Raw genomic sequence first — 22,306 nt, forward strand, 5'->3', positions numbered from 1 at the left:
TTACATAAGGTAGTTTTTTACAAAAAGAGGTATAGTCCGTATAGATTAGGTAGTTTCTTATAATTTTGCCTTTTTATTATTAGGCTATTTAACCTAAATATAGAGCATTTATAATTTTGCCTTTTTATTATTAGGCTATTTAAGCTAAATATAGAGCATGACTCACGGTTGATATCGCCTGATACAGAATTTGTGTCTCACGGGATTAGCTGAATATGGAAAAACAATATCAAGCCCATAATCAACCTTGATTGAAAAGATTAGAACCGCCGTCCACCAACCCCGTAAAACAGAACATATTAATACCAGCTCCAATTCCGATTAATCACTTTTTCACAATTGTCATTCCGGATTTTTTGCTCTCCGTCTCTCGCACTGTGTATTCTCTTGCTACAGATTCATATGATCGAAAAAACCTTCATCATCGTTTCTCAATTCCGCCATGGCTACTGTTCGCTTCAAATTCAGAAGCTCTGCTACGTTTGACTCTGTTAATATCGGTGAACAATCATCAATCTCGATTCGCGATCTCAAATCCATAATCGTCTTGAAGAAACACTTGAATCTTTCTCATCATTTCGACCTCGTTTTCTCCGATTTTGTCTCTGGCGAAGGTTTCGCAATTTTACATCAAGTTTTAGTATTATTTTCATTTGATATTTTAATTTTTTATTTAATTTGTTTGAGATTTCAACCACTAACTAATTTGTTGTGTTTTGTGTTGAATTCAGAGTATAAGGATGAAAGTGTTAGAATTCCTACTGGTTCGAGTGTGATTATCAAGCGAGTACCTGCGAACTCATCTCCGTTGAGGTTGCTTAAGTTCTGATGATTTTTTCAATAAATTTTAATGATTGTTGATATACTTAATTAAACAAATACTTAATTAAACAATGAAAAATTTTCTTTTGCTAACAAAATCTATTGGTTGTAGGTATTAATTAAATCTTTGCTTGCCCGTTGCCTGCTTTCTTAGAGAAGTTTCGTAAATGACATGTGATAAGTTGATAGGTTTTTGTTTTGGAACTGATAGAAGTGATCATAGGCCAATACGTTTCCCTTAGGTTAGGTTAGTTTTAAAGATTTTTTATGATGGTGGATGCATGTAAATCTTATGAGATCTTTTGAAACGGTTGCTATGATTTAGATGAAGATGAACTTAGTGCGTGAGGTCCAGTAAGCACAAAACGAAACTGATTACATTGAAGGCGTGAAATGCGTATGAGTTTGATGAGCGTAGTAATGTTACTTGTAGGTTAGTTGCAGTAAATGGTAACTTTGGAAGTTTGTTTTAGATTAGATTCATTCTCAGATTTTTGATGAAGTGGGACGCATGCAAACTCTTTTAGGTATCTTAAAACGTTTCTTTATGGTTTAATTGAAGCTAAAAATAGCACTCGAGATTAGTTTAGCACAATTAGATTGATAATTGTGGTTATGTTAAGTCGTGCATGAGTCCAATGAACGTAATGTTGTTATGTCAACATGTTGAATCCAGTATCTTGGAAAGTTGTTTATAGGACTAGAAGAGTAACTTACCGACTTTTTGAAGTTGAGAATCAAAATACACAGTTGAGTTGAAGCGTCTCTGGCGTTCTTTGATCGCATCACTTTCAATGTTTATGGACCCCTTAGTTTTAAGAGGCACAAGGCGCACCAAGGAGCAAAATGTTTTTTTCTTCTGAGGCACAAGGTGCAAGGCGAAGGCGCAAGCTTTTTGTATCCGAGGTGTGCACACACTAATTTAGCATATAAAGTCTTACGATGACTCGATAAGTCGATAACATAGTCTCGACTCTTGAGTTAATAGACGAAATAAAAACTACTCCTAAAACAAAGATAAAGGTGAAGAAAGCAAACAGTGGTTCTTGATGCTTGAATTGTTTTGTGACACACCTTAGCAAAGTTACAAACACTAAAAATCTATATCAAAATCATCTTCCTCATAAGCATCTTCTCCATCTCATGTATAGTTCTCATCATCACTAAAATCCTCTTTTTCCTCCTCTTCATCATCAACTAAAACAACATCAGGAATATCATCCTCATAAGCATTCCCTTTTCTTTTTTCTTTTCTAGAGGAATGACCTACTATTTCTCATCCTTGAAGCTCTAGTATCACAACTTAAATCATTAACACTAAAAGCTCTAGCAACTTGCTCCTATGTCAAATCATCATCACCAAACACATACTCTACTTCATCACTAGAATTATCATCTTCCATGCTCCCAAGCAACCACTCGTTACTTTCATCTATATCCTCCAAAAGAATTGGATCCATGGTGTCATTTTTAATGAATTGATGTCTCAAAACACGATTATATTTTATAAATACCAAATCATTTTACCGACTTTGAGCCAATTGATTTCTCTTCTTTGTATGACGTTGGGAAAAAAATATTGAAAGGTGGAAATAAAGTAAGTGTTCTAAAATGTATGAAAATCATATAGGAAGAATTTTGCTAAGATGTTGAAAGACACTCCAATGCCTTTTACAACCACTAGCACTACAAGTGAGATTAGGAACCTTTACAACAAACTTTTGGAGATTAGGAGTTAAAGCTCAAAAGTAGATCACCACTTGGCTATTAGAATACAAAGCATTGTCATTTTCATGTTAGTCAAAACAAATGCAATTAAGATTTTCTATTAATTTAATTTTTCTACTTGGGGGACTTGTTTTTCATTGTCTAATGGCCATTTGTGTTCCAAATAGAACATTTTTGTATTTTTGTAACTATGTTGGAATCAATCTTGAAATGCGTGCAATCAAACCATCCATTACTTTTTTGCAACTTGCCGCCTCTGTGTAATGATCAGATTTAGAAATTAACCAGTCACATGCAAAGGACAATGAAGTTGACAATTCCATTTTTTATTTATGTACCCAAAGGCCTCCTTGTAATGCTCCTCCTTAATTTGAAATATACCTTATAGCTGACTTCTTACCATCAACCATTCTAAGCACTTTCACTAGTCTTTAAATAACATATTGATGTCTTTTTTGACTTCTGAAACATCCATACAAGAAAGTTTACAATGTCCTTCGATGCAACTGAATCACACCACCCATTTGATAAAATTGAACAACCAAGTTTAGTTCACTCTTTCCTATGCTCCTTGATTGCGTTGTTTGTGACTTGCACTTCTTTCTTAAGAAGTGGAACCCTTAGCTCATGCGTGGTAGGTGGTTTCAATCCCGGACCATCCAATACCTCATACATTCCTCCAAACTTAGGATAAGTGGCGGCATTATACGGAATGCCGACATCATAACAAAACCTAGCTATTTTCCAACAACTTTCTCTCTTGCCTCTTTTTTAACCACATTATTAATCTCTTTTCCCCCACCCTTATTTGGGTTAGCTTTAAGTGTGACAAAAATGTCAATTGGACCTTTCATTCTTGGTTCTTTTGGAAGGCTTCTTCCTTCCTTTCTGGCCATTGGATTAGTTTCTTGAGCATTCACTAATTCATCATCGTATTCATCACTTTGAGTTTAAGCTTCCATGGACATTGGAAGCATTTGACTTGCTCGCTTTGATTGACCTTTCTCATCATGAAAGCTAAAACTTCCTCCACTACATGGTCTAGACATTTATCACATTTAGTCATATTCCTAAAAAATTCCACTAAATGTCATTCATTATGCTCCTCCCTTAGTGCATTTACCTTAAAATAAATAAGTGAAGTCATTGGAATTTGCTATACCATATCTTCTTGTAGGACTACAAGGTCTACAGATGCAAATGAATTGATGAACTCATTGTTCAAGCTTTAAAAAATGTATAATGTCAATAGAAGTGATTATTATAATAATAGCACAAATCCACAAGCATGATCAAACTGCACAAGTGATCATTGTTGAAGGCATCAAGCATTTCAAAAAATCAAAGTTAGAGAATAATAAAATTCAACAAAGTTGAGCTAAGAAAATAAATTCCACACCTTCAATAAAGCCACATACAATATTAATAAAGGCCAAAGGGTAAAATTAAAGATGATAGTATAACAAAAGCAGCATGCAACCAAAGGAGAAGAAAACAAAAGAAAGGAGAACAAAATATATAAGAAAAAAGAATAAAAGAGAAAAAAAAGATTAAGGAGAAGAAAAGAGAAGAAAGGAAAGTTACTTGGCGGCTGGAGGTCGACGACATAAGATGATCGTCGGTGAATGCTGGGTTTGTAATGAGGTGATCATAGAGCATGCTTGGAGTTGGAAATGTCGAGCAACAACAATTAGTAATTAAGGTTTTGTCGTATTGGCAATTGAAAATGTTCTGAGTATTAATCCTTAAAGTTGTTTTATTTAAAAAAAAAAGAAAACCAAGAGGCGCAGGGAGGTGTGACTCGTGAGGCAAGAAAAGGCGTGCCTGGGCTGCGTCTCTTGTTTTGTGCGACGCTTAGAATCAAGAAGGCTGTTTAGAGTTCACCTTGGTGTACCTTGCAACTACCATAATTGAAGTTTCTTCCAAATCGATGTTGAGATGTTGTTTAGGATTAATTAGTTCCACTTTTAGTATTGAGTTTGCATTAAGTTGCTCAAGACACAAATGGGAAATTCTAATTTCTTATTACCATAATTGAAGTTTCTTCCAAAGCCATGTTAAGCTATCGTTTTGTTCGTTTCCATAATCATTTCATTTATTCAATTATTGGAAAGGTCACTAAATAAAGTAAAGTATTTTAGACGGATTTTATATTGGACCTAGCATAGTAAATTGAATCTCAATGTAGAGTATGTTGGTCTTCTTTTGGTGCCTACAAGAATTAAATCGGTGGTTTGTTTTCCTACAGCAAACCTCATTGAAATATAGGAACTTGGTTTACAAGATGATCCCTAATAAGTTAATTAGGTTGCTTGTTTGAGAAGTGATGAGTAAACTACGACAAAGATGAAACCTTTGAATCTATATGTAATGAGAATGGATTGTTTGTGATATCATTATAAGCTCTTTATCACATCATTTTTTTAAGAATTACCATCCCACATTCTTGACACTCCGTATGAAAAATATGGTGATTTCATAACTGGCCTATAATAAGGACTAGTTAGTCTACAAACATAAGTATGAAGTGCAATAGCTATTTATTCATGTGTCCACTAAAGAGTAGGAAGGTCAAATCATATCTAGGTAAGTGTTTGTATCTTTTTCTCCATGCAGTTGTCTTTTCTTGACTTCTTATGTGTCTAATCGTCTTGGTATGATTGGCGTAGCATGATTTTAGTTGTGGATTTTAGGTACTTGAAGTATTTTGGAATCATTCAAAAAGGTTCTTAAAAATGCAAATATGAGGAATTGCTCTATGATATGTGGCCTTGTAATTGCTCTATGTTTCTAATAAATTCAAGCACATTCTTGCAGATAGTTATAATGAATCGAGACACGGATTGTCCACAAACTTAAAATAAAGGAAAAGTACAAAATGTGAAACATACAATTTGATGTTTTAATACAAGAAAACATTGTCTTTCACATATACGCAAACTAAATAAAACTAATGAGGAATGAGAAGGGGAATTTTTGCAGGGCATAGGCATTACTGTTATGGAAACTTAAAAAAAAATTCCCTCTCTTCCATAGAGCGTGACACAAATGCCCACACACATTTTATTCTCTACATGCTTTCAAAGCTGAGCCCTCTCAAGACAATTTGAACAATTTCTTCACTAAAATCACTATAGTTTCAACATAAAGAAACAAGTAATAACTTATATAATTTTAACATCGTGGTATTAGTTCTTTGATTCCCTAGAAAGGACCAAAATAAGAGAAAGTGGTTGTTGGTAGCTAAGATGGTAGTGTTTTTATAAGCTGCCAATTTAAGTCAGTAATGACTTGGACGTGAGGACGAATCGAAAAAAGAAATAGACTTGGGCATTAATTCTTTGGAGAAGTAAATTCTTGATTTGGAATTTGATCTTAATATTAGAAATTAAAATCATATGTGAAACAAGTTGAAATGAGGAAGGAATCCATTGAATAAATTTCTACGTAGAGAAATTGTGTAGTGTGGACTCTGAAGGATGCACCGGATTGGATTGCGGAGGGGTAGAAAAGTGGTGATTGGCTTCAAACATTCATAGGTAAGAATTAGTAGAATTGATTATCTTGGGGAATCATGCAGTTCTCTTTGGAGTAGACATATGGAGTGTTTGCCCGGTGCTATCTTTAAAACATCTCAATCACTCTCTGTAAAGAAGTCCATAAGAAGTTTCCTCATTTTTGACATATGTTCTCGGTTACTTTATTTCCAAAAATATGGACCTCTTATTCTTAATGTTGAAAGTTAGCTTGTTTAGGTAGGATTTTTTTTTAAAAAAAATGAGTAAAGGTAAATAATTACTTTGGGTAACTGCGTTGGTTTAAATATCAGTTTTATGTTACAGTTTTTATGTGAAGTTCATTATTGAGCATTTTTGTCAAGTTTCATTCCTTGAATGTCATACTATTTCAGTTACTTACTTGGCACAATTCTTTGTAGAATTTCGGATAACCAAGCTGGATGCTTTAGGGATGCTGCATCAGTTAACGTCATTGATCCTCCTTCACTGGTATGTTGATGTTGGAAATCTTCTGCTCCTCTGATTTAAGGCCACTTTATTTTAGAAGCATTCACATCCCAAAATTTTGATGAACACAATCAAAGGGTCAGAGGGAATTTTTTTCCTCTAAAATTGTTAGCTTTAGAAGTGGGGATGTACTAGATGATGATATCTATCATGACGTCGATTTCTTTTGTTAGTGAGAACATTAAGATAACATAACTAGTTTAGCGTCTGGAAGTAGGGATATCACTTTGTTGTCAAGATTCTGATTTTGTTCTTGACATGTATGATAAAAAAAGTGAAATATTATCTTAATGTTTTTATTTGTTTCTAGGATCATTGAATTCTATGCATACTTTTGTAGGATTATCATTAGTGTTGTTTACAATTATTAGGTTGCTGCTCTGTTTTAAATTTTTTTTGCATCATGTTCGCTAAGCTTATATATTGGTACGTTGGGTAATGTTTGTATTTGGAAATGGAATATAGTATAACATCATTAAGCAGCCTGAGATTATTAACTATGTCATGATAATTTAATTTAATTTTACAAGTTACACCTAAGTTCAGCTTATATAATAACTTATTGTCCAATTTGTGTTGTTTATACCGTGAAACTCTTATAAATGCTTGGTGTGTGCAGAAATGCAATACTTTCTCTGATCTTGTTTGTTCTTCTCATTTGGAATATGGGAAGAAACCGAGGGATATTATGGTTTTGAAAGATTCTAATATTGTGCAATGAATAGGTGCTTTGGAAATTGTAAATTGCAAATTTACAATTATAGAAGAAAGAACAAAAGGGAAAAAAATTATAACATTTATTAGACGGAAGGGTACACAAAACGAGGGAATCATGTTACTTTTTAGGGCAAAGTTGTAAATATGTGATGCCATTTTAGTAAAATATTTTAGAAAAATGTGGTTATTTTGGTCCATAAAATGTCCAAAAATGGGAAAATTCTTAACGAGAAAAACTTTGTGAAATTTTTACTTGGAGAAAAGAAGAACCAATAAGAACGGAGGGAGTATGTTAGTTTTTGGCTGATAGTGTTGGCTTGGTAAAAGATTTTGACTACATGGTTTACTAATGGTTTATGATAAACATGAAGAGCATTTTTTTAATTCTTTTCATTGTGTGTTTTCTCGAGTAATTGAGAAAATAATTTCCATTTTGCGTACTAAAGAGAAACATATTTTCTGGACCATAGTTCCTCAGCATTTAATATTCAAAATGATTTTATATGATAGGGTATAATTAAATTTCTGTTATAAGGCTTGCATTTCTTTATTAACTGAGCAGACTAGTTTCATTTGCTTTAATATGTGATTCATTTATGGAGATCATATCTTTTCTAGTCCTTGTTATTGTTAGTGTACTTAACATGGAATATAGGTTGATTCTCATTTAATTTATGTAGGTAAGTTAGTTGCTAATCACTAATGTGCATGGATTTTAAATTTTTTGGGTTATGTAATATGTTGCAGGATACACCTCACACAATCTTCTCTCCCAATGGAAATCCACTATTGAACGAGAACGGGCAAAAGGATAATGCTGCCGAGAGGTATGTGAATCCGCTTTACATTTCTGCAAAAAATGAAAGAAATGAATGGAGTCTGTAGATGTTGAGACTTGGATTATCCATTCTCCTCAGTTTCTATATACGACAACATTTCATACTCCAATGCCATATCGTGACTCCATCCTAGGTTGGATTTGGTGGTTGGATGTACGCAACCTTACCACCAAAGAGGTTGTATTTGATTGACCCTTGATAATTAATATCAAACATTATTTGCAACTTCATATAAATAAGAATTGCATATTCTTTTGAGCCTTTTGATTGCAGTCCACAAAAGAAGTAAAATCTGTAGCTCTATCAAGAATGGATCTATTTGAATACTTTTAAGCTATGTTATTTGAACTCGGGTACTTTGTCGGATATTGGTACGAGTACAAGTGTTGGATACGTCTAAATATTCAATTTTACGTCTAAAATGAAATGTCTAAGTGTCATACCAATTTCCGAGCATCAAGGATCGGACACGGATACGTGAAGCAAAATGAAGAGTCCGAGTAACGTAGCTTTCAAGTGCAGGAATTCTTCTGGTTCTAAACAGTGTTTCAATGTTGCGCCTGAGCATTTGGGCTCAAGGCGCAACAATTTTAGCACTTCCATATTTTTGTGTGAGGCATTTCAATCAATTGCACCGTATGTACAAAAGTGCAGAAAGGTGCATCTTTGACGTAAAACAGGTGCACACTAAATGAAAAAGCCTCTGTTTGAAACATTTACAACATTTTGTAATTTTTTGGCGCCTCACTTCCTCGCACTTCCATGGTTTGCACCTAGGCTCTGCCTTTTTACATGTATTCTGGTTTACAATAGTATGTACCAGTAATGTTCATTAAATAACATTTTTTGGCATTTATCTACCATCTACCTAGGGATGGATTTGGTAGGATTTTTTTCCTTGTTTTCTGTCTCTCAATGTTTTTTAAGACCATAGGCTGTCGCCTTCTCTGTAATTGTACGGACAGCTCTTAACCTCTTAAGGTCAGAATGTCATTAGCTGTATGTAGCTCTATTCTTTAATCTATATTGATTACCACTGTCTTCTCTTTAGAGGGTAGTTCCGAGCCGTGTGTAGATGATGTCTAGATTGGAATTCCGTTTCAGAGGGTGAGGGAAAAGAGTTGGGGTGGGAGAGGTATATGATCCTGGACAGGCATGGGTTTGCAATGGTTATGGAATCAATTATTTTGTTTCATACATATCTTGAAGTAATATATTTCAAAAGCAAAGTCTCAATATGTAACCAATCGTGCTAATTTTGTTTTTATCATTCCCACACTATTTTTTGCACTTCCCTGTATGGTACCAAGCATTGTTAGTCTCTTCTCAAAGTTTGCTTCTTGAAACTGCCTTCATCGACCATTTTCATACCAAGTTCTTTTTACTCTGGTTAGTCATTGTAATGGTGTTACCTTTTTAATCCTGTATGATTTTGACCTTACTCAACAAACAAACTTTTTTGCAGAAAATCCAGATCTCTCTTATGCTAAGCTATCATTGAGTTTGTCTCTTTTCTACCAAATGTAAACTTTTTCAGCCAATTATTGTGTTATCAAAATTCCTATTCTATCTATTGTAACAACCACAACATGAGGCAATATTATTCTCTTATAGAGAATGTCTTATACTCTTCCTTGTTGGAAGTGGAACTTCAACAAATTATCACTTAAACCATGTTAATTCTTTGACGGTTTGAGAGAGGGTATGCATTAATACATTTTTGGTCATGCTCTTAAATGGTTGCACAGTTGTCTCGACCTATATTTTTGTCACAAGATACTCAAATCTTTACAATATATTTGCGATGTGGTGATGCGGCTGATATATTGCAAGGGTGGGGCAAGAAAGTAAAGGGATTGGGTGGTATTGTGGTAGTATAAAGCTAGGGTTGGGAGATAGGAAGGGATGAAAGAGACCTGGGAACATATAAAATAAGTTTCTTGGTGGACATTTTGCTTGTTTGGATTAGTTAGCTGTTTCCTTGGTCAAAGTTTATAGAATTCTCTTGTTGTTCGAGGTGCTTCAGGGGTACGCAGTGCATTAAAATATATGTGCATAAACATGTTAACTTAGTATGAATGATTTGTACAGAGGTACTCAGGAGGTACTATTGAGATGTCAAAAACTTGAAGGAGCCCAACAATCGACTCCGAAAGGTAAAAATTCTACTATACCTTCTACTCAAGAAGGTGGTTTTCAGTTGTCACTTACTCATTATATATTTTAAAACGTTCATTTTGTCAGATTCTAGTGCAAATGAGAGGAGTACACTGGTAATGCCTAAACCCAAACTTGAAGAACATATGGAGTTGGAAAGGTGAATGTTTTGTAAAGTTTTGTTGGGCTCGATATTCCTGAATTGAAATGATGAAAGATATCTTGTTTCTTTAGTCTGATTATTTGAATGTTATGTGAAGAACTGCTCCTGTAAAACATTTAAGCATGGAGAACAGTGCAATGCCATTGGAGCTGAAATGTTCACTTTGCAGAACCTTTTTCAAAGAGGCTGTCATGATACCATGCTGTCAACACAGCTTCTGTGCAAAATGTAAGTTGCCATATATAAACCCTTGAGCTTAATTTTTCACAAATAGACGTATGTTATTGTTTCTGTGTGAACCAATAAACGTATACATTGCAATATAGTGATAAAAAATTGGGTATAGATCTTATTTCACATTCTGAAACAGATATCTTAATGGATAGTAGCATTTGCATTTTTTAGGAAATTTAGGTCATGTGGATCAGTGGATTTTAAGAAAATGGTGAAAAGGCCTGACTGCTCTCTATATTTAGTTTTCCCTTAATCCTCTGAATATTTCTATATTTAGTTTCTAGAATCAAATAAGATTAAATACTAATCATTAATAGGCTTTCGGCCCATGACCGGCAGATGGGTCTGACATTGTTACTTGTACTTTGAGCATATTTTTTTTACCTTTCTAAATATTGATTTAGATATTCATAGCTCAAATTAAAGGTTGTAGGTATATTTTTTATGTTTACTGTTGCATTCCTTACCGGCTTACATGTGTCCAAATCTTGGATGTTTTCTCCGTGATTAAAATTTTCAATCATTGTTGAGTTGGGCAGTTGGACACGTGTCGGACTTGGATCTATGTTAGACCCTGAAAGTTGATTCCTGCCCTGAAAGTTGATTATTCATTTTGGTTCGAATGCCTTATAGTGTTTGAGCTTTGCTTATGTTCGCTAGAATGTTCATGAGCTTGTTTTACAAGGTTCTCAATACTTCTATATAGACAATTCTCATTTGGTTTTGCACCAAAGCTACATACTACACGGATAAAAGCATCCATGCTATATAACTACTGCAGTGACATGCACAAATGCATAGACTTGTTATCCATATTTTTCTATGCACAGACAATGAAAGAGAGAGAGATGCCTAGGGGGGAATGGCTTCAAAAGTGAATGTTTAGGTTTACGCTGCCTTTGAGTATTTGTTAATCCTGTTACTTATCTGCTGTGAAATTTTGTTACCAGGTATTCGTGTAGCATTATCTGAATTAGGAAAATGTCCTATATGTTCATCGAAAAAATGCAGACCAGAGGATTTACTTCCAAATGTTTCACTTAGGCAAGCAATTGAACGTTTTCTTGAATCCCAGCTCTTACTGAATGGATCAGAAAATGATCTTCATAGAGATGCACCAGGTATTCTTTAACGGGAGAAGTTTGTTGACAAATTACTATGTGAGTTTGGTAACCATTTGACCGTTGCTATGCAGATGGGGAATCTGGAATTCAAGTTAAAGAAATTTCTTCTGCTACAGCCATCCCCCAGAGGCATATGCAGTTGAACCGATGTACAACTTGGAACAGATCAAACCAAACAATGCAAAGCAAGTTTCCTGGGTATACTCATCTCGCTGATCAGCATAATCATGAGCCCCCAGATGACTTCAGTGAATTCCAAGGGGAAAATGAGCCACAAAGTTTGGCTGGAACTAATGAAGGTAATGACACTTTTTTAGCTCTTTCTCTATCATGTACCTACAAGAGTTAAAGTGTAACTACAAGAGTCAAAGAGCAGTTATGCATGAAGCCTCCTTCTCCTCCTCTAAAGCCATATTATAATAGATAGGGTATTGCTCATTGATGTGACAAGTTTTTACAATGTTTGTCATCTACTTACCCCATCCCTTGTCTGCTCGGGCTTGGCATCAGAAATGAATTAGTAGGACATGAATATGCTCACAAAATACTGAATAATTCATTTGGTTAAAAGTCATCATTAAGAAACAACCACAGCATGCTATTACCTGGGTGCCAAGTCGTTTCTTGTTTTGGTGGGCTTCAGGAAAGTTGAATGTACGCAACCTTATCCTTTTAATAACAAGTAGGTTTTTTCCTGTTTACCCTTGATTGAGAAATGCATCTGCAACTTCACAAATATGAAACTCTTAAAAGATTGAATGAGTCATTTCACTATACCATTATAAATACCTGCTTGTATATTTTGTTTCAAAATATTTTTTGCAAATTTTGGATGATGTTTATAGTAGCGTTTTTTTTTGTTTTTGTTTTTTTTTTTTGAGTTTCCTTATCTGAGTGATGTTATGTTGCCACCTTGTTCTATATGAAATTTTTGTTGCAGTAAATTCTTGCTCCAATAAAGGGGAGGTATCTCGTGTTACTACCGGAGGTATGTCGTTAGTTTTTAGTATCTCTTCAACTATAGTATGGAGATCATTTTCATCTAAGTTTCAAACTTTAATAATCTAGAGATTCCATTCTTTAGGTGGGGAAAGGAATTTCTTTGCTCCTGGTCGACCAAATAGAGTAAGTACTAAATCTATTAGATTTAATTTTATTATGTTTAGCATAACGAAAATTATGACTTTCCAAGTTTGTTTATTTGTTGAGGTTCTTGATTTGAGTATGTGACATAGATTGCCTTACATTTCTATCCTAACTTAAGAGTTAAGATACCCCCAGATCGGAATGTTGACCTCCGAATCAGATTTTAGACCTCCAATAAGATTCTAATTGATTGCATGCTTACATGTAAACTTATCCTCACCATTATTCCAAATTCTCAAAGAGAGTTCACTTACACTGAGATTCTGTTACATTCATTGTAGCAGCTTTCTCATTAACCTTACAAATGGTATCACAGGATTGGAAGATAAATTAAAAGCTAGCATTACTCAGATATCTCAGTAAAATATGAAGTTACAAGATAATTTTACAACACATACATTGCTATACTCATTGTTTGATGTGAAAATATGGTGAAAAGTTTTTAGAATGTGAAATATTAGAACTTCCACTTCTGTAATTGTTAGTTTGTGTGCATGTTTTTACCTTGGATGATCCTTGTGACTTGTTTTTTGCTTCATTCGGTGTTCTAGTACTGGTCGCATTACTAGGAATATGGATATGGTGACATGATTCTGGTGTTTCACACCATATTGTTTGGATTTAGGAATTGGCATTGTTGATCTTGTTGATTCTTTTTGTTTTAACTCTTTTATATTTTATATCTTCCTTTATGATGGAAATGCTTGTTACACCATAGTAGATCCTTGTTAGGTTAGGTTATCTGACATTTATTTGGTATGTGCTCCATATACATTGAGTTTTCGTGGCAACATTTAAGATCTTTGGTATGGTGTTAGTATCTTTTAGATGTCCAAAGCATCACACAGGCAATAACACAATGAGGTTGTTTCATGCACATTGACTAGAAGGTGCTGTAATTTGGGTCTTTTGTTTTTCATCTGAATACGAAGAGTGATAAATTGATTTTTGCTAACATTACAGTGGATATATCTAGGTTTTTGAACAAGTAGAGTTAGTGATTTGTGTTACCTGATAGACATAGGAAAATGTTTAAAAGATTTCCTAATGAGTTTCACATTAGAACATCTAGCTTCGTTTGCTAAAATCTGCTGACATACGTTGAAGAAAATTTCGTCTCAATGCCTTACGTCATTCCTATTTCATTTTTTTATTCAAATAAAATCCTTTCAACCTAAAATTTTTATTAAGCTTACACACTGAATTTAGTGTTCCTTAAATTAACAAGTTATTGATATTTTAAGAACAGGGTTGTGTGATACTAAGCCTTGCTGTGGTGAGCCTTATACATCATATTAATACAGAAAACATGGTCATATTGTCATAAGAAAGATCTCCATTAGATAGGGCATCTACTGATACCTTTGAATTTTATTTGAATTAAATCATCATATTGAAAATTTTCTTGATGTTGTTGAGTATCTCGTATCTTCATGACCGAAACAATCTTCATCTTCTCTAGTGTGGATCTTTAGTACCAAGATTTCGTCAAATAATGGCTATAATATTCATAGGTATTTTCTAAGATAAATTAAAAATTTTACAAAGAGGTTGTTCCCAAGAATTGGCTTGATGATGTACTTGGCCCCTTCCATCTGAGCTGCTGTCTTGATAGACATTCGAATGTACTAACCTTGTAAAAGAATTCATTGGACAATAACAAAGTCAGTTATCAGCTCAGCACTTATTACTACCATTTGTGAAAACCCCTACAAAACACTAGGATTAGCATTGCTCCAGTAGTTTCCGTGCCAATGTGGAATAAATTTTTTTGAGGATTGCTCAACTTAAGACTAGGGATAGTTAAGTACGTTTTTTGGTAGTGGTTCATGCATTATGTTCTAACTTATTTTGAAATTCACTGGTGGATTGCTCAACATTTTGGCAATTGAACAATGTCTTTCAATGCTTTACTTACGCCAAGATCTACTGGTTTTTGTAACAGTTGGCTTCACTTAACAAAGAATAAGGTTTTTGAACCAAATGTTCTGCATATTCAATCTTCAAATCTTCAATCTTCATATGACTTCTAACTAGTATAGAATAGCTTTCCTGCTTTTAATTATGTTAAAGTTGTAACTCTAATCTAAGTAGAATACCACCAATTGTACATGTAATTAAAGTGATAACTTAGTTTTTTATGGACTTAATATTACTAAGTTTAGCCAAAAGACTACTAATTTTCTAATCACGTAAAACACTCATGCGCATGCAATGTTGTTTGCCTAGTTATACACATGAACATGTCATCAATGCCCACTATGTTCTCATTTTATATGTTAATTTGGGAGTGTAGTGCATCTCTAAAGTCAACTATGTTTTACATGATGTTGGAGAGTCAAAATTGGAGAAATGAGCCTTATTTGAATTTGATTTATGACATTTTTCTCTACGAAGAACTCATGTGGCCCATTGTACAAGACTGGATTCCGGTTGCAATCGTGTTATAGTGATGCAGGAATGAAGATGATGTCCTATGTCAAATATCTGCCTAAACAATGAATTGCCCTTGGAATGTCCCTAAATGTTTTTTTCTACACCTTGATGATGCAATTAGTAGCAATTCGGTAGATTTTGAAACCTTTTGACTCGGCTGATGCGTTACCAACTTATGATGCATCCTTTTTTTGGGCTTATGATGTATTTCTGTCCCACAAGATTTGCCCCGATCTTCTTTTAGTCCATCCATCCAAGTTTTCCTCATTTCAACTTTTGACCGTGACATACACTCTTTTAATTTTTATCCACACATTTAACTTACTTTTTTATCTCATCCACACATTTCCACTATTTACCATAAAATACCACTTTTACCCACTTTTCTTGGTATGCTCACCAATTGCCTATGGAGAAAATTTGGTGGGATAGGGGGAGTATTTTGGAAGAGCAAGCTAACGTAGACATTCTAATAAGAAATATGAAAGAATAAAAGGTGATTAGAGATGTTAACCAAGGTATACATGTTTTATATTTTCCTCATTCTATTTTAAAGGTCCTATTTTTTTTCCCCGATGTGTATATCATAATTTATACAGTGATCAATCATCATTAGGCGCAACCCATTCTATATTTTGGTACAACTTTTGTTGTCTCTGACCCTGGATAATGCTCTTGGAAAATGCATTTTGTGGAAAAATTATTTTGCCCCTCTCCTGTCCTGTAAACAAAGTTTTTGATAACAAGTAAGGTTATTTTTCCCTCGTTACTTTTTCCAATAAAATATATAGACATTCCTAGCATTTCCAAAACTCCCGAAGAAATAAAGAACTTTAAAATGTGGACATTTTTTAGGTTTTAAAATGGAGCTTCTGGAATGCATTTTGCCATCCAGTTGGCCAGCTAACTTTTGACTTTCTATGTTGAATATTGAGGGCTTTACCTGAATTCTTTTTAGTAAGCAGGGTTAAGTTCTGTGAAGGCCTAAATTACCAGGTTCAGCTTTCTTGTTGATCTGCTATATGCATATAAACTGGAGGATGGTTTGTTTCGGGATTGAAGGATTTGTTTTAAATCCATAATTCTACCTTGGTGGTAGCATTGCTTATTGATGTGACTGCAAAGTAGTGTCAAGTTTTCTGTAGGCTTCTATATGCATTCATGTCCCCCTTCCCTCCCCCCCCCCCCCCCCCTCTCCCAAGGCCCTGACACAAACACACACCTCAAAAAGTTGCCTAGACATTCAAGATCCTTTAGCACAAGTTAGGTGATTAATTTAGAGAGATATATGATGCACAACTTGAAAATTGGACATTACATGAGATCTTTCAAACTTTCCTCTAGAAGCAAAATATGAACTGGTGGGGCAGGTTCTCACTGCTACGCCTACTACCCATCATGACCTCTATTCATGGTTCTATTCTTTTAGACAGTAGGGTTTAGCTATTGTTGCTACCAAGCTTCTATAGGTTTTTGCGAGAGTTTTAATAAAATTATAAGTGATTGACATAGTAGTGCTTTATTTCAGGGTCCTCGAACATGTTATATGTGTGGGTCTTCAGATCATTTGATTAGAGATTGCCCAGGTCATCCAAATTCTAACTCAAGGCACTGGAATGGTAGCTATTTTTCTCTATTTTACTGGAAATTTTAGTAGCTAATTCTTTCAAACTGTAGACAAAATTGTACTCAGCTTCATATGCTGTTGCCAACTTATTGTGTAATCCAGGTCTGGCCTCTCTTCCTGGGGCTGTTTCAGGTTATCCACCATTGTGTTGGCCTAATAATCCACCACAGGTGCCATTTACGAATATGTATATGGGCCCTGGAATGATGTTCTATAATGCAAACACAGGTCCTATTTCACCATATGCATTTTCTTCCTGTGCTCCTTCTGCTTATGGTGGATATTCTGTTTCTGGGTAATAGCTCTAACCTTTCTCTTTTTTACCTTAATCAAAATTGTATGTGCACAAGCTGGTATTATCGTGGTCTTCCTTGATTTGGCAACTTAAGTGTTGGTACAGATATGTGTCAGCCTCTGAATGACTGCCATAGTGGGTGTCCATTGTAAGAAGTTTGAAGTGTAACTAATTTGGATAATTGAGCTGAGAGTATCTGCTGAAAATTATCTGTTGAAAATAACTAGTTTCATAGCAATGAGGAAAGATTATCTGTTGAAAATTCCTTTATCTACCAATAAGGAATTTAGAATAGTCTAGTGGTAGTATATCCTAGCAAGAGGTAAGAGTAGGACTTTTATTCTGGGTGAGAGGGGACGTAGCCTGTGTCATCGTACAGATGAGACTGCTTTTATGGCTTGTTAATAAGATTATACTATATTAAAACAATGCCAAAGATTTTACTTCACAATATCGGATAGGCTTATTGACTTTTACTTTATCACAACAAAAATGTCATTATACTTTATTGTTGAAGAAAATACAAATTACTTTCAAGAAGCCAACTTTGGCCTTTTTGATCATATGAGGTTGATTTTAGTAATTAAAAAAATATCAGGCTGAACTTTCCTGTGAGTTTGCAAGATTTTGCCTGATAGTAACATTAAAAATCAATTTATAGAGACGTGACAAAATGTGGAGTCGTGATAATCTATTTGGTATTGTCTTTAAATTTAGAAAGAATTTTTCTTTTTCCTCTTTCTAATTCCTTTTGCTCTTTCTTCTTTTGATCTGTCTTCCCGTTCCTGCACCCTCATTGTCATGGAGAGAATAAAAGTTGAATATACCTCAATACACTTCCCACCATGACTAAAACAAGGCATTCGCTCATCTTCAAACTTTCACCGTTAACAAGAGAATACCTTTATTTGAAACTACCTTATCATATTTTTGTCTTTAGTGATTGGAATTTTTCATTACTTATCAATTATCACTAATTTCCCTCGAATATATTGGTGTTCTTTTTAGCCATCATAATTATATTTATCATCAGAAATAATACTATAGTGTTGATTTAGTTATATTTATATACAATACAATCAATCCTTGCTTTGTGAAACAAATGTCAGTCTTTGAACTGTGTATGGTGAATTGTGACCAGTTTTTGCAACTTCCCAGTAGCTTCTTAATTCAGGTGAACTAATTCTTAGTCTCCAACCTAAATGTAAGTATGAGCAACTAAGGATAGCTGAAATGAACAGTGGGGCTTGGAGCTAATTTTGTTGTTTCAGATTTGTTAGGATCATTATTTTGGTTTTCGCAACCAATAATCGCCCTGAAACTTAAAATTCATCTTCTTGTAATGAATGACCTTGTAAATGACAAAATTCAACCTATGAGGCTAGGGGTGTTCAAAACCGGATATGGGTCGATCTGGATCTGGAAAATCCAGATACCCGGTTTAATCCGGATCGGATACCGGATATCCTGGTTTACAATTTTTTTTTAACAATTTTACGTTTTTTTTCACATAAATATTTAATCTTACTTCGCTTTTTTTTTTATCAAGCTTTTTTTTTAAACTTTGAATACAAATCATTTTAGAAATATGGTTGTATTTTCAAAAGTCTATATTAATTATACAACTTATACTTGTGAATTGTAGAAACTTCAATTATTAAATTTAACAACCTAAAAAAAATTTATTAAAAAATATTTATACATTTTTAAAAGAAAAAAAAATAGAAAACCGGATATACAACTTATACTTGTGAATTGTACAAACTTCAATTATTAAATTTAACAACCTAAAAAAAATTTATTGAAAAATATTTTTACATTTTTAAAAGAAAATAAAAAAAAATAGAAAACTGGATACCCCGGTTTTGCCAATGATCCGATCCAGATCCGGTTTCTAAATCGAATATCCGGTTTCCAAAAAACAGATAATTTATCCGTGTTTTAAAAATCAGATATGAGGCTATGGCTGGCCAAAGTTGCACCTGTTAAATTATATCTTTCCCAATTTATTAAAGTTGATTTTGTTGTTTTCTTTGAAAATATAACCTTCACAAGTCAAAAAGTATCAACAACTGCGCATATATGTTTCTGTCTTTTTCTTTCTTGTAACGTGCATCATGTACTAGTTTTGAAATGTGTAAGGTGCAGTGTTAAAATGGTGAGCCTCCAGTTTTAGTTCTGTCTGAAATGGATAACAAATCCCTTTCGGATGTTTGCCTGTTCTTGATAAACTCCTCCTGCCGAGCACTTTTGTAGATGCCAGAAATCTATAGCCCTGTCCCTCTTCTTTTTTAACCCTGTAGAATTTATTTCTTTGATAACTGACTTATGGCTAATGTCACAGGCCCAATGGATATATTAATATGGGAAGCATGGCATTACAAGCTGGAAATACTGCTCAGCATCCAAGACAGGTAGAATTTCTGGGGCCTCAGAACAATGCAAACCTACAGAGATATTATGATGTAGCTTTGAAAAGGTACTTGTTTTGATTTTTTGCGTTGTTTGTGTGTTAGTAGTTTTATTTAATTAGTTGAAAATTGTACTTCTAGTTTTGCCTTAAGATTTTACAATCGAAATGGTCATGCCAAACTTTTCCTCCTATTTTGTTGGTTCGCCTTTTTTTGGGGTGGGGGTGGGGGTGGGGCGGGGCGTAGGGGGTTATCTCTTCACTGTCATGACTCATGAATCCACAGAATGTTGCTTTTTTTTTTATATATATATTGATGATGGGTAATTGTGTACTCTGCAAATCTACCCTCCTCTCCAAAAAAAACTTTGGCTGGTTGAGGTTTCTTGTTACTTCATTTTGTTATGTATTGTCTGTTGATCAGCTGCATGTCATTTTTAAGTTTTCTACTTACTCCCTTTTAGCTGATTGAGATAATGCATCACAGCATGGTCTATATATTGTATCTCCCTGGTTTGTGCTAAATAGTTTCATTTCTGTTTTTTCTCCTTTACATTAATTGATTACATTAACTTTTCTCATCAAAAAGGTATTTATTTAAATTCAGTACTTATACATTCTCGGATAAATTGGATTTTGCAGAGAACAGAATTTTCACAGAGACCAGAATCCGAATACCCCCCATGATTATACAGAAAGAGGCTCATTTCAATCTGGTGACAGCTTTGGCAAGAGGTCTGAAGGAAAGCATAGAAGTCGGGATAATTCAGATGGTGATATAAACTCAAATTGTAATAGACAGAGGAATACTGATCAACGTTTGCAGTACGGGAAAGATCTTTGGACAGTTCAGTCAGATAGATCATCTCCAGAAAGAAATGTGCTTGATAGCAGGATTCGTCGTAGAGAAGATAAGCATGAGAAGCTCCATGGAACTGTTAGAAGAGACGATGGGAAAGGAGTGCATCATGGTCCTGCTTCTAGTCAGAGACATTATCCTTTGAACAAAGAAACCAGCAAAAGGAGAAGAACGGAACACGACGAGAGAAAATCTGACAGACATTCTCACAGCCGCTCTAGGTCTAGCTTGGAGCGCAGCTACTCTGGTGATGGTGCTAGGCAAAGGCAAAGGCGAGAAGTGTCCAGTCATAGATCCCGGTGTCCAAATAAAACTGCAGTTTTCAATGGTAAGGAAATGCATCATGATCGTGAGAAGATTAAATATCCAGATGATTACAGGGAATTTTGTCAGAGTAATAAACGAAAAAGATTTCATTAGGGCTGGCAACACATGTTTTCTGAGGTAATAGTGTATACAAAAGGATGACAAATTACAACCTTGATCATCTTTGATTAGGTAATTGTATCAACATAGTTTATACATTAGGTTATTTTCATGTTTCTCATAAAAGTTGAATTAATCGTGAACCACACAGATTTGAACATGCATCTTTCTGTGAGAGCTAATATTTGTTTGTTTGGCTTTTTTGACACAGATCTAGTAGGGTGCTCGGCTTTGGACTTCTCATGATTAACCTTTATTTATACTTCTAACCCACTTCGTATTCTTAGCTTGAAGTTGGATGCTAAGAGAATGAGTTATATCAAGAGGATAAGTGCTTTCCACGTTATAGCTTGCTTTGGATGCTTTTTTTAGCAGACTCTCGTCTTTTCCAACACAATTCAGAAGCTGTTCAAGGTATGTTGAGGCTGTTTTGTGTTCAATGCCTCAGACTTTATGCTTCTCTCAGGATATTCCTATCCTGATGAGTAATGTTCAGGACTTCAGGTATGTAATTTGACAATTGGTTCGGTTCAGCTCCTCTCTTTTGATCTACCCACTTCAAAGTCCTGTTTTGGGAGAACTGTTGACAGTTCTGTTACATGTCATTTCCTCAATGTCAAGGGAAGAAAAAAAGGATGATTTCAAATTATGATACAATGGTTCTGGTTGGTAGTTTTTGGGCTATTATGCTTGCAAATGTCTTATTGAAGAATAGAAGTATATGGTATGGAAATTATTTTTTGGTGTGGGATCTGGGAATAAAAATTTGCTGAAGAAAGGTATTCAAAGTGTGGATAGGGAGGAGGGATGGAAAGTAGTACATGCTTCAGGAGGGTGTTTAGGGACTTGAGGAAGGGAATGGATATTTATAAAAGAAATTCTCAAGTCCATGTTTATTTACAAGGAAAAGGAATAGGGAAGGAATTTAAATTAGGTAAAAGTCTCAAAGTCTTAACTAAACGTGTGACATAACAAAGGATGTGATTTTTTTAGCCCCGAAGTCGAATCTCAAGACTCGATGAACTATCTCACGATTCCATTTGTCAAACACCCTTTAAGGAATAGGCGTGATTTATTTGACTCTGCTAAATGCTAATAGCTAATAGCAGCGCTCTTGAGTCCTCAATGGGAAGTTTCTCTTTGGTCATTTTTCATTTCTTGAAAGGTTCTCGTAGCTTAATTAGCTAATAGCCTTTGAAACAGTTATAAGAGGAAGTCTCTGATAAAGTGATTCAGCTTTTCCGTGTACTTGTGTAGTTGTTTTTTACATCACCTATAGATGACGGTGAAGGTAGAAG

The 22,306-nt window shown here is 34.5% G+C and overlaps 1 protein-coding gene across 2 annotated transcripts; it reads left to right on the top strand.

Moving 5' to 3' along the window:
- The first annotated feature begins 217 nt into the window (after positions 1–217).
- LOC130804415 (E3 ubiquitin ligase PQT3-like) lies at positions 218–22,239 on the top strand. 2 transcript variants are annotated; one of them, XM_057668839.1, is made up of 15 exons: positions 218–614; positions 732–813; positions 6,488–6,557; positions 8,040–8,119; positions 10,223–10,287; positions 10,376–10,448; positions 10,549–10,679; positions 11,636–11,806; positions 11,881–12,108; positions 12,750–12,797; positions 12,894–12,934; positions 16,920–17,010; positions 17,151–17,313; positions 19,658–19,792; positions 20,366–22,239. In XM_057668839.1, exons 1-15 carry the CDS (start codon positions 443–445, stop codon positions 21,000–21,002), a joined length of 2,187 nt encoding a protein of 728 aa, XP_057524822.1. In that variant the 5' UTR covers positions 218–442; the 3' UTR covers positions 21,003–22,239. The 2 variants fall into 2 exon arrangements, with proteins under 2 accessions (XP_057524822.1, XP_057524821.1); XM_057668838.1 differs by having other exon boundaries at positions 219–614; positions 17,121–17,313.
- Positions 22,240–22,306: the final 67 nt, after the last annotated feature.

The sequence above is a fragment of the Amaranthus tricolor genome, chromosome 17, assembly GCF_026212465.1.
Source record: "Amaranthus tricolor cultivar Red isolate AtriRed21 chromosome 17, ASM2621246v1, whole genome shotgun sequence".
Lineage (NCBI taxonomy): Eukaryota > Viridiplantae > Streptophyta > Magnoliopsida > Caryophyllales > Amaranthaceae > Amaranthus > Amaranthus tricolor.